This window comes from Trichosurus vulpecula, chromosome 4, assembly GCF_011100635.1.
Source record: "Trichosurus vulpecula isolate mTriVul1 chromosome 4, mTriVul1.pri, whole genome shotgun sequence".
Lineage (NCBI taxonomy): Eukaryota > Metazoa > Chordata > Mammalia > Diprotodontia > Phalangeridae > Trichosurus > Trichosurus vulpecula.
The window spans coordinates 296,627,369-296,640,853 of record NC_050576.1 but is presented as its reverse complement, the minus strand read 5'-3'; the positions used below and the strand labels follow the sequence as shown (position 1 = coordinate 296,640,853).

At 39.8% G+C, this 13,485-nt stretch overlaps 1 protein-coding gene across 2 annotated transcripts in view; it reads left to right on the top strand.

Annotated features, from left to right (window-relative positions):
• Positions 1-13,485, top strand: part of PARD3B (par-3 family cell polarity regulator beta) — a 1,291,066-nt gene that overhangs the window by 1,093,009 nt on the left and 184,572 nt on the right. For both annotated transcript variants that reach the window (XM_036754801.1, XM_036754802.1), the window contains exon 20: positions 11,591-11,893. In XM_036754801.1, the coding sequence (XP_036610696.1) occupies positions 11,591-11,893 (303 nt within the window). The remainder of the gene's footprint in view (positions 1-11,590; positions 11,894-13,485) is intronic.

Here is a 13,485-nt window from a genome sequence, read left to right as displayed (position 1 = left end):
CTTTGTGACTGTACCAGTCGAGCCATTATCAACAGGTCAATCGGAATTCTCTTCTTACATATTGTTGAACAACCAATCAGGACATTTGGGTATTCTGCAGGAACCAGCAGGTGTGTGGATGGCTCCCAACGTTAAAGTTATTCTCTTTGGAATGCTAACTTGGTTGATAGCCTTCCACCATTGCTGACATCCTGAGTCGGAGCCTTGCTTATATGTGTTCCAGGCCTATCAGTGATTGAAATGGAATAATTATCAGGGCAGCATGGAATTGACATTATGGTCCTTTCTTTGGGTAATTACTTCGGAGTTGGGAGTAGGAAACCACTTTTAGCTGGTAAGGTGTCCTATTCCTACTTTTACTGTTTGTTGTTCAAACAATTCTTGGTCAGTGACCCCAAGAGGAAAGGCAGTAGCCACAACCAAAGGTAATGTATCCAAACATTTTTGGAAGCTGGAGGTATACAAAAATAGTCCTGGCTCTTCAGACAGAATGTCTGGCTTCAAATTCCAACTCAAACACTTACCTGGGTGATGGTGGGCAAGTCACTTAAGATCTCTGGGCCTCAGTTGTCTTATCTGTGAAATAATGGTTGGACTAGATGGTCTCTCAGTTTTCTTTTGACCCTCAATCTATGGTCATATGATCCTAGGTGTAGTGCAAAAATTAGGATCTCCATTTTTTAGAAGAGAAAACTGAGGATTAGAGAAATTAAGGGAATTGACTAAGGCTGACCAAGTGGTGGAGTTAGGACTTAAAACCAGGTCTCCCAGTTCCCAGTCCAGTGACCTGTACTGACACCACGCAGCTTCTAAAATGACCAATTGTTATCTTCTGCCACATGCAGACAATCAAAGATGTCATAGATCCAGGTTCACTAGAAGTAATAGCTACACACTCAAGATAGACAATATTTTCATCATTTTAATCTGCAAATATAGCAAAGCCCCCAATTAACCAGAATAATTAATGAAACCTATTTTTTCTGAGTTAAAGAGTTAAATCACAATAAAATGAGCATTCTTCCAGATGTATCCTAATGCCAGAGTCCATTAAGCTGCAGTCCTACAGATTCTTCATCTTGATGTTCAGAACAATAAACTTGGATAATACTGAGGAGTCATAAAAAAGAGTTGTGTTCATAGTACTTGGAGGAACCCTCTATCCCAGGAACAATTCCATTTTCAGGGAAAGAAAGCTTCATTTTAATGGAGTTTTTCAAAAAGGACTACCTATTGTTAGACAATGTGTCCCCATCTTTGGTTCTGAAAATATGGTCCCAATAACTATGCTCCTGATTATTAAGCCAAGAAAGTGGATTCAGATATTTAGGAAGATTTAAAATAGCAAAACGAGAAAGAATTTTGTGATCAATACTTAGTTTATCAGAAAATCCCATTTCACACAACATTCTAGCCCCCTTAGCATTCCAGTTAACAGAGGCTTTTCTCCATTTGTTAAAAGCTCCTATTCTGAGCCCAGCACTGCATTGTCTGGTGGGGCATATGAAATTTACTGTCACGTGAAATCTCAATTTAAAAGCTTCGTCTTCTCCTGCCTGCTTTATGTTCATGTTAAGACCTCATGAGAACAGTGACTCTGTCCTTGACTTGGTTCCTCCTGGTCTGTGCCAGGTTAAATGCTGCCCAGTGTGACATGCCATTCAGCAGTTTCCTTATTCCATGAAAGGGACTCTGCTTCACTGGAGCTGCATGCTGACTCCTAGGAAGATCTAAAAGCAGAAATATGAATGCAAATTTCATTCATTAAAATCATAATTAATTTATTGAAAGAGAATTGTTATTATTTCAGGGACAAATGAGTATTAGAATATGCATATTATTTTAATGAACCAAGAGAATCTTTGGAGAGAATTCTATGTTAATTGCAAGCAGGACACTCTAGTTCTACTAAGGGAGGTAAGAATATTATGCATTAAAAAGGCTAAAGATTCATTCTTTTAAAAATACAGAAAATCAGTATTCCGTATCCACTTTCCCCCACATAACATCGTTAATTAGTTCCATGAAAACAAAACTCTTTTAAGCAACCCTTGTTTCTCCCTAAAACGAAAGTCACTATTTTGTTGGTGACTCGCAACTGGTCATCAATACTCAAGACTAATGGCCACCAGTATTCTTCTGGTGATGCTGTATGGCTGTTGGTCATGAAAAACAGCCATCAGTGAATTAAAAGTATTGATCACCCAAATGGCAATGGCAAAACGTGTGTCAGTGGGAAGGATGCAACACATTACAAGCAAGGAATTATGAAAGAGAATGGGAGAGTAAAGATTATCATCAGAGAAACATGATGAAAATTAATAGAGCTGCCATATAGTGTGAGTGAGGGATAACCAGTGGATATTCTGTGTGCTGATATCCTAATGAGCCAGCAGTGTGCTATAGCAGCCAAAAAATCTAATGTAATCCTGGGCTGCTTTGAGAGACATAGTGTTAATGATAATGGAAGTGATGGTTCTACTGTACTATGCCTGGTCAGATCTTATTAGAGTATTATTTTAGCTGTGGGTGCCATATTTTGGAAGGGTCATTAATAATCGAGGGAGTGTCTTGAAGAAGCAACCCAGGATAGCAAAGGACATAAAGATCTTAGCATAGGATCATTTGAAGGACCTTGGGATAGTTCATGGGAAGGAGGCTTTAGGGGAGGTGTGACAAACATATTCAAGTATTTGAAGAGCTGTCATATGGAAAAGCGATTAACTTCTGCTTGGTTCCAGAAGTCAGAACCAGACACCATAAATGAAAGTTATAAATAGATTTAGGCTTGCCTTAAGGAAAAAAAAATCTCCTAACAATCAGAGCTATCCAAAAGTGAAATGGGTTTCCTTGGGAATCTGCCTCTGATCATTAGAGGTCTTCAAACAAAGACTGAATGACTGTTTTGGCATGCTGTAGAGGGGATCCATATTCAGGTACAGGCTGGACTAGAGAATCTGTGAGAGGCCTTTTCTTTCTGAGGTTTTTATAATTCACATAGGCAATTAAAGATGCAGCTCCTGCGCTCGGGAGAAAGGTCAGGGTTGGGGGCAAAGTTTTGAAAGTCATCTGTGTCAGTGCAAAAGAGGGAGCTATAGAAGTGAAAGTGATTGCCAAGATGATGAGAGTGTAGGGAGAGGAGCAAAGAAGACAACATCTACCTTAAGAGGTCAGGAAGAAGATGATGAGAAAGAGAAATAATAGCTGGCATCTATCTATATCTGTCTATCTACTTAGAGAGAGAGAGAGAGAGAGAGAGAGAGAGAGAGAGAAAGAGAGAGAGACAGATCTTTTCTTTCATGCAAGTGTATGTTTTGCATTTGAACAACATGGCCAGCCTTTGGAGTTGCACTCTCTGAGTAGAGTTTGAATGCTTGGCACTTTAGTTCAAGAGAGGACCTCAGTGTCCGGTGTCTTATCCTGCCAGGTGATCTTCAGAATCTTCAAATGGAAGCAATTTATTTTCCTGGCATGGCACTGGTAGACTGTCCAAGTTTCACAGGCATACAAGAATGAGGTCAGCATCACAGCTCTGTAGATCTTCCATTCGGTAGTCAGTCTAATACCTCTTTTCTCCCACACTTTCCTTCGGAGCCTCCCAAACCTTCAACCTCATTATCAGTGTGTACATCCCTGGAAAGTATACCACCAGGGTAAGTGAACTTATCCACAGTATTCAAAACTTCTCCATTTGCTGTAACTGATGGTTCCACGTATGGATGGTGTGATGCTGGCTGGTGGAGAACTTGTGTTTTCTTCATGTTAATTGTTAGGTCAAAATTAGCACAAGCAGCAGAGAATTGGTCTATATTTAGAAGGTCATTTGTGACTGAGAGAGTGGGAAAGAATTAGTGGCATCAGGTGTAGAAAACTTTTCAATGAGTTGGGCAATTAAAAGGAGTAGAGAAATTGGGATAGTGGCTAGATAGAGAAATTAGGACAGTAGCTACGTAGAGTAGAAGGGTCCAGGGAAAGATTTCCTTAGGATTGGAGAACTCTAACATGTTTGTAAGAAAATGGAAAAGAGCCAGTGGAGAGAAAGATTGATGGTGCCTGAGAGAGAAGGGCTGATTTCTGTAGCAGGGCCCTGGAGGAGATGTGGGAGGGGAAGGGATCAAGGATTTGCTGTGATTTAGAAATTGGACACCCAGAATTCTCATAGAGGGATTCTAGGATTTGTTAGAGGTGACAGCTAACATGGCCTGTTTAGTTAAGACTTTCACACAAAGAAGGATACCATTAACATCATTATTAGATTTGACACTGAATCCTTACATTTAGATTCTTCGATCTACGTTATGAATCAATGTTTTACCTGTTAGAAGCCGTTCCACCATGTGTTTTCTATTCCTTTCTTTCACCCAATGCAAGGATTCAGATTTCATTTCCCATATTATCTTGCTGTAGCAGTGTTAGTTAGTAGAAACCTATAGACCTCAAGACTGACAGAAATTAGAAAAGGCTTAAAGACTTTTTTAAGCCAGCCCTACTTGGTAAAACTGTAGAGACACCCTCTTCTGCCTTTGCTCATATTGCTTTTTTTAAAAAATTGTTATCAGATGTACCATGAATTCAATGCTGATCAAAGGAAGCAAAAAAAGTAAGCTGCTCTCATTCCACATTTTTATAGTGGCAGTACTAGGAAATGCAAGCTTTGTTTTTCCTTTAAATAACTGTTTTCTAGGAAGGTTTAGATTATTGCAACAGTCCCCTGTACCTCTTCCCTTGCTCCATTCCATTGTACAAACACCAATTTTGTCTCATCATCTCCTTTAACAATTTGTAATGTCAAAGGGAGATGAGCTAGATGTGTTGCCCAATGTTAAGCCAACATATGGACTATATGGATTGTAGAATAGATTTTCCATAACCACATATAACCATCAGATAGGCCAAGGACCAGATAGATCCAATGAGAAAGTACCGACCCAAACTGGGAATACATAAATGAAAGATGACAATTGACATGAATGGACTATGACAAATTATAACATGAATTGGTAGATGGATAGATGAAGGCAAATGAGACATTCAGCTTACCTGGTCCAGCTCCTCCAATGGGTCTTACTTATCTCACATGTCAAGTATCTGTGGTTAGACAGAACACACCTCTTCTACAGTTTAGTTGGTGATCTTTGAGAATTATGATGGCTAAATAATGCATAACCCTGTAAGGAACCTCTCCAAATTTAACTGGGCCTATCATCAGAAAACAGACAGCCTGTCCACCCACATCTCCAGTTACTATCATATAAAATCCAAAATCTTCACCTAGAAACTTAAAGCCTTCTTCTGAAAACCTAAGATTAAATCTTAGTCCTTTTCCCAGTACTTGGACAGGGAAATTCTAAAAAATAGATTCTTATACCTTTCTCTATCCTTATATATTCTGTGAGAGTGGGCAGTAATTTAGTGATTCTTAGAGATTCCTTTCCCCACTCATCTACCACCTTCTAGCTCTTCATGAAGCAGAAAACTTAAGCACTGCCTTTGAGTAGAGATAGTGGCATAGGGAGAATGCCATGCTTGCTTCTCTGACCACCCATCAGCATGGCTCAGTAGAAAGAGCACTTGTCTGGTACATTTGTTTCTATCTACCTTACAGCACTCTGAAGGTAGCAGGTGTTCAGTAAATGCTGTTGACTGACTGACTCCATCATCAGGCATACATCTGTACTCTTGGGAAGACACTGTGCAATCTGTTCAGGGCATGGCTGCATCTAACTCCATGATTAGTGGAGCCAGAGATGACAACCATAATGGAAAGGGGCTGCTGAAAATGCTCTGGTGGAATAAGCTGTTTTTGCAGGTCTGAAGGATTTTTTTAACCCCCTGTATAACGTTGCTGTATAAATAGGAAGAGAAAATAAGGACCACGTCTCTTATGCCTGTCTTAAGTTCCCACAGTGCCATGAACAACCACAGCAGAACACAGCAGACATCCGATAAATGCCCCGGCCTAGCAGACAGATTTTAGGTACAAAAGGCATGTAGCCTTATTTACCCATAACCTTGATGTTGTACTAAGTCTTCCTGTGCCCATTGAGGAGTGGTAGCTCCTATGCACTTCTTTACACCAGGTTTCTACATAAAATAGAGTAGGATATCTAGGAAGATTGGCTTTCAATTCTGAATAAGCACGTAATATAGTACCACTTACAGTCTGCAGTTCTCAGTGCCCTTATTCTTGGCCCTTCAAAGAGAGAAAGAGCAAGGAAGCCAAGGGGTGAATGCTGGCTGGGTGTGGATTATCAGGTGGCAGAAAAGAGGGACCAAAAATGCTTTGGAGGGACAGGAACGGAAACATAACTAGCTTCCTCTTATTCTCTGTGGCTTTTTCCTTTTCCTCTTCAGGAAGTTTATGTCAACGAGCAATGCTCCAAAGTGAAACGCAGCAAGTTCTCCTCATCCCTTTATGTTTCATGGCAAGTACCATTGTGGCTAGGGGCATCTTAACCTCCCCTGCCCCCCAGGGGTGGAAGCTTCAAAGAGGCCAATTTAGGCTTTTTAATTAATTTTTTTTCAATTAACAAACATTTGCTTTCTTTCTCTTTGACCTCCCCTGTATACTTGGGGGAAAAACCCCTTGTGACAAATTTTTATGATGCATGGAAAGAACTTCAAAACAGAACTATGAAAAAGTGGAATTCCATCTCCCTGGGTCTTCAGACAAAGACCAGGGCACTGTGTATTAGGAATGTTGTAGAGAAACTTTCATTCAGGTAGGACTGGATGAGATGGCTTTGGGGAGTCCCTCCATTTCAGAGAATTTATTATCAATAAACACAAATATGTCTCATTGCTCCTAAGATACAGACAAGACACATGTTTTATGTAACTTTTTTATTTCCATAAACAAGCGTTAACTTTCTCTCCTTCCCATCTTCTTTTCCACATGGAAAAGGAAAATAGAAAAAATAAACAAAACCTTTCTAACAAATATGTATAGTTGGGCAAAACAAATTGCTACACTAGCCACATGCGGAAATGTACATCTGCATCTTGACAGACCAGACTTTCAAGGTGATGTTTCTGCCTTCTATTTCCAATTTTTCTAATCCCTCTTCCTTCCCACAATTTCCAGAAAGACACTGAAAATAGTGGGGAAATGTCAATTGGGAGAAGTTAGTAAATTAACTAGAATATTGCTTGTCATAGTTTAATATCAACAATGATGCTAGTAATAAAACATTTTGAAGACACTGAATAAAATAGGCATTACTTGTCCCAGGCAACCATCCCAGCCTTCTCAAGGGACAGATGATTACAATTCCCTCCTAAATATTAGTCTGCACATCAGCTCAGAGGGCATCTCTAAAAGGTGTTAAATACTTAATAGTATTTTGTATAGGGACCTCCATCTATGGGATTGCTATAGGGGAAGTAATCATTTCTAGAAAAGGTGCTAAACACTCATTAGCAGTTTTAGCCTGCTTCAGGGCCAGTTTCGCAAGGAGAAAATGAAGATATTTACTAAACAGGGGCAAATTCTGTATATTTGGGAGATGCCGAGAAAATTACAGGAACTATAACCGATGAGCTACTTTGGGCTACATTTGGCTAATTTTCAAATAGAAAATTTGAAGAGTCCAAAAAGGTGCAGTTTTTAGGAAAATGTAAGTAGCAGGAATAGAAATAAGGGATTTCACTGAATTGAGATTCTATCAAGATGGTAGAATTAGGGGTGGTAAAGAGGCAATGGAGAATACCACCAGTCAGTGTGATTTACAAATGTAACCAAAGGGTAGGAATTGAAAATGGCTGTCAAATAGTTGGAATAAAGACAGATCCATTGTCCAAGAAATGACAATGAATTGTCTTCTGGGAGGCCAGGATGTCTCTGAAGCCTTGTAGGAGATTTTCCTCTTTGTTTGTGTGGGCCAAGAATTAGCCAGGGTGTTCTCTAGTTTAGGTTTAGAATCAAACTAACTTCCTATACACCTATCCTACAGGGGTGAAATGGGAGAAGACTCGGCCCCCTGAGCCCATCCAGACCGTCTGGGTTTGGTCTCATCTAGGTGGATGGCTGCTATAAACTTTACTGAGTTACCTGCCCCATGGGATTTGCCTCCCTGGAAGCCGTCCTGAAAGATATACTGTGTTTTCTTTTGGTTGTGCTGTCTAGCGGGAATAAGGGAGTTAATGACTGGCATTCCATTTGGAAAAAAAAAAGTTTAAAAAATAAATACATATTTTGAAGAAAGATGCAATTGTTTTCTCTTAAGGCATGGACCAATAATATAGGCTGAAGCATTAAAATTTTAGAATGCCAAGTTTCCTGAAGAGAAAAAAAGCATAATAGAGGAGAGGTGAGAAATGATGCTGGGTCCCAACTACACAGTTTTCTTAACTGCCACAGAGATGGTTTAGATTGACATGAAAAATAGAAAGGACAAGAGAAAGATCATTGAGAAAGTGTGATAGACTCCTGGACAAGAGTGAGAAAGAAATGAAAAATATTAATGCAGCTAAAATAGGCCCATTGAAAAGATGGGACATTGATCACAAAGAAGCACATGTAACCTGGTATTGACTGGTGAGTATATTACAAAGAAAGGAAACAATTGTCCCTGAGCAGGTATGGTTTACATGCTAGCGAGGCTGCATTCATGAGGAAAACTTGAAGAAACTGGGCCCCTTCCCTGGAACAAAAGAAAATCATAATGACCCAATCACAGCTTTTGTTGGGCATTGATGGTAGGATAAAATATCCTCCCTGTCAAAAGGGTAAGTTATACAAAAGATGTTTATATTCTTTAAGAACTAAGCCACTTTTTGCCTCAAATTGTTGCGCTCATTTGCTCCCTTCCCTTCCTTTCCCACCACTCCTGCTGAACCCCACCCCCCACCAAAAAACTCCCTACTGTCCTCTCTCTGTCTGCTTTTGGGCTAGTAGCACAAAAGAACATGAGACAGGGAGGTAGCTTTCTGGAAAGGGTGTTGGATTTGGAATCAGGAAGATCTGAATCTGACACTTACTAGTCGTGTGTCTCTGGGCATGTCCCTTCCCTGCTCTTATCCTCAGCTTCCTGGTCCATAAAATGGGGGTAATACTACCTACCTCACAGGGCTGTTAGGAGGCTCAAATGAAATGAAGTAGCTTCAATTCCCTCATCCTCCTCCCCAGAAATTTCAGTGTCAGACTGAAAAACCTTAATTCTTGGGTCTTAGTTCCTCAACATCTTAAACTCTCATGACCTCTATATCCAGTCTACCACAACAGACAGAAGTATTCAACACTTAGATACTCAAATGGCTTGCCATTTCCTTCTCCAGCTCATTTTATAGATGAGGAAACAGAGGGAAACAGGATTGAGTGACTTGGCCAGGGTCACAGAGCTAGTAAGTATCTGAGGCCAGATTTGAAAGATAGCAACCATACAGAAGACTCCTACCCCCTTACCTTATTGATGTTTTTAGCTTTATTTGCAGTGGAAATCCATCCCTATCATCTTAGTGCCTGAAGTATCCACAGATGATGGAGTCTGTATTGTCCCTGTAAAGATGGTTTTGTTACAGAAATAGATCAGGTTAACATCTTTATAAAAATCATTCAAAACAAAGATCCACAAAGACACTACTGACATGCATTGAAAGAGGTCCACAGGATCCCTCTACTAGGTCCTGCTGTGTAATCTTTCTTTCATCTTAATTCCAGATCCCTTGGAGAATGGAGTTATCTATCACATATTTTCCTCTGTTCACTAATTACTTACTTCTAGGGTTCATAGTTTGGCTCCTGCAAAAGAGAAAGGCAATAATTACTACTGGTATTTTCATCTGTGTTGACTTGAGTAGAGATGCTAGCTCAGCCCTATGCCCATATCTTTTTTTTTCCTTTCCTAACCTTACATACTTGGCTTGGGGGAAGGCAGAATCAGATTTCTCTTCTCTCAGGCAAGGAAGTACCTTGAAAGGTTAGTTGTTCGAAAGCACTCTGCAACTTTTATAGAAGGTTTGATGTTTTTCAAAGGAAACACAATTCCAATGTGCAAAAAAAATTGCCTTTTGGTTTTAGAAAGAGAAAAGAGGATGACATTATGGTTTCACAGACCAGAAGCAAAGTGCACCTTCAAAATAAATGTTCAAAAAACAGGCAAAAAGAAAGCCTACTCTTACCCAATCCCCCGGACATGTCTTTGAACCGGGTCCTTTTGGCCTGCAAAAGAGTCTTATCTTCATTGACTTCATAGTTCCAAGGTCTGCCATCTTTTTGCTCACTTCCTCTGAGATGCATTCCACTTTCTCTCTTTGGTCTCTTCTTCTACTAGAATTAATATCATCTTCCTTTTTCTTTCTTTACAAATAATACTTTACTCACACAAAAATGAATACCTTCCCCTACTTTCTTCTTGATATTGCTCACCTCAAACTATCAACAACATTATTATCATTCAATAATAGCTTAAGAACTTTCCTATTTTAACAAGTAATCAAAAATTTAAGACACCTACTAGTTTTGGGATGAAATAAAGCTACAGATGGATTTGAAATTCTTCTAAAATTTTTTCCCTTTCCTCATTCCCAATAGATTATACAATGGCACCGATTAGCAGCAGCATTTTGAAATACCACTTAAGGCTTTATCACAGTGGAGTCCTGCCAGTAATAGTCTTTAATTCACTTATATGTGCCAATTCATCTCTGTCAGGATCCTATTAATTTCCTCCCTGTTTTACTCTGTCCCTAGCCCCTATATAATGAGGCACTGTGCTCCCCATTTATGTAACCAAAAAAATTAAAATCTCTTGTAAATGACTTCTGATCTGCTGCTTTTAGTGACCAGGCTGCCTCCCCACTTCCTCTTCATGTTTAATTCATTCTCTGCAAGCTCATTTCTCTAGAAAACTACGGGAAGATCAAGCAGCCAAATGGTGAACTCATAGGAAAAGTGTGGGAATTCAGGTTAACTGTTTTAACCTTTGGTCCTGCCGTGAGGAATACTTTCCAGACTATTATACCTAAGATGCACTCTTCACACAAACACAGCCAACACTGACTGAATGAGCGTCAATGAAAACCAGCCTCTTAATCTTCAGTCATCCCTCTTATCAATGGGCAAGATGTCAAAATACCCACATCATCCTCATAATGTAGAAAGATAAGGAGTACAGTAGATAGACCTGAAGTCAAGAGGACCTGAATTCAAATCTGGCCTTAGATACTTTCTACCTGTGTGACCCTACACAAAGTCATTTAACAGCCATCTGCCTCAGTTTCCCTATAGTAAAATAGGGATAATAATAGCAAGTACCTCCCAAGGTCATTGCGAGGATAGCATGATATAATCTTTGTAAAGCACTTTGCAAACCTTAAAGTACTATACAAATGCTAGATATTATTATTGCCACTATCACATTGTAAACCAGAAGACCCTGCAACAAACATAGGGGAGGGCTTTTAAATCAATACTATGGCTTGTGCTCCTGGCATTTCTGTTGATGATGATCTGGAATGAATAGCGAGGTAACAACTGGAGAAACTCAGAGGCATTAGAACATATTTTGAGGGATGTTTTTTCTGTGCTAGTATAAAATTATTACTGCTAGGTTGAACTCACATCTCTGTTAACTTACTCTGCACTTTTCAGAATTGGAGCAAAGCACCAGGAGCTACGAGAAAAACAGGCAAGAGGGCTTCTTGATTATTCCACTGGCCTCATAGGACCCCTTCATGATATGGATGATGATGAAATGGATCCCAATTATGCCCGCGTGAATCATTTCCAGGATACTTACGTACCAGCTGGTGTCTACAGGTCGTCACCACCACCAAACTTTGGGGCACTGGGCTACCCACGGGATGTCCCCCCACTATCTCCAGACAAGGATCACTTGGAGGGGCTTTATGCAAAGATCAACAAGCCTTACCATCCTCAGACTCTTGCTGACAGGTAATGAAACCTTGTGGAAGTTGAAGGTAGTCCTTATTCAGCAGGGTCACAGAGGGGCTGTCTGATGTTCAGTGAGAGCGAGAATTGGACGTACTGATGCGGAATTCTAAAAACAAAACAAAAACAAAAACCCTTCAGTTTCCTGAAAGTGATATGCAGCGGCTACCCTAGACAAAGGCTGTGTTTTGACTTAACTTGAAGCTGTCAACCATCCAAAAATAAAGCTAACAAATAATAGTAATAAGGCACCATGAATAGACAATAGATGAATTCAGAGAGCAAAGTCCCTGTTGCAAAGAGCTGACAATTTATGCAAGAATATTATGACAGAGCTGATAATGACAAACGTTCAAAGAGCATTGGGTTTTTTTTTCCCTCTCAAGAGCCTTACAGTGAAGAGCTTAGACTGAGAGAAGGTGGCATGAAAACTGGAGTAGGCAAATTAAACACAATGAGTGATGAAATGGAAAGCCATTCATTGCAAAGAAGAGAAAGTGAGAGGAGATACTATTAAAGCTTCTAAAGCAGTGTAACTGAGGGCAAATCCGAGGGCAGTGAGGAGCAGTAAGGGAGCTTTGGAAACAAAAAAAATCTGTGAATTTCAACAATAAGAACAAAACTGGAACAGCTATGCATGGATAATCAAAGATATAAAAGCAGATAATTTTGGTCCTAGAACAGGATGATGAAACTAAAGATCATTTGCCTTTAGGAACCAAGGATGTTGAAATAGGAGTGTCATTCCGTGTGCTTAACAAAGAGTAGGATGAAATGAAATTCATTATCATGTGTACAGCTGATCCAAGAAAATATTAATCAATCCATATTGTAGGTGGGGCCCCTGAATTTTGCACAAACGCGCCAAATGGACTGACAATTCTTTGTTTCATTTTACTTTGGTACATTCCAATGCAGGCTAGGAAGAGAAAAGCAGGACGAGTGGTAGCCCCAAAGAGCGGGCTCTTGCTCCAGAGCAAAAAAAAAAAAAAAGCCTTGTTTTCCAGATTTCTTTTGGTCCTGACAACCACCCAGTGCCCATTAGTAACCAGCTTTTGTGTGATAGCATGATATATTGCATATGTTTACAGTTTACATTTCCCCAGCTGTGTGATATTATGCACTTTCAATTAGGTTGGGGAGAGGAAAGGAAATCATGGCATTTTTATGCAGACTGTAAAGTGTAGCTTCACAAGACTGATTACCTTTCAGAGCCTTTCCAATAACCAAGTGGGAAGGAAGGAGCAATTTTTAATCCTTACTGTCAAGCTTCCAGGTTGATAGTATTAAAGAAAGATGGTCAAGTTTTTCTTTGAGGTAAAAAGAAAATATAAATTCCTGTGACTCAGTGATACAGTCATTAAAACTACGCTGCTAATTCATAGCCACCCCTTGAATCACCTGTTAAGGGAAAACCATTTTTATTCTCAAACCACAATAAGTGGTATTCTATAAATACAAGACGTGAGAGGGTTCTGGCCAGGGCTGTACTCATTAGAATCCTTCCTTAACTCAACGTGGTCACTCTCAAAGTGTATCTAGCCATGGACAGTACTGAAAATAGCCTCTGCCAGAAAGCTGCTAGCCCTGAAAAC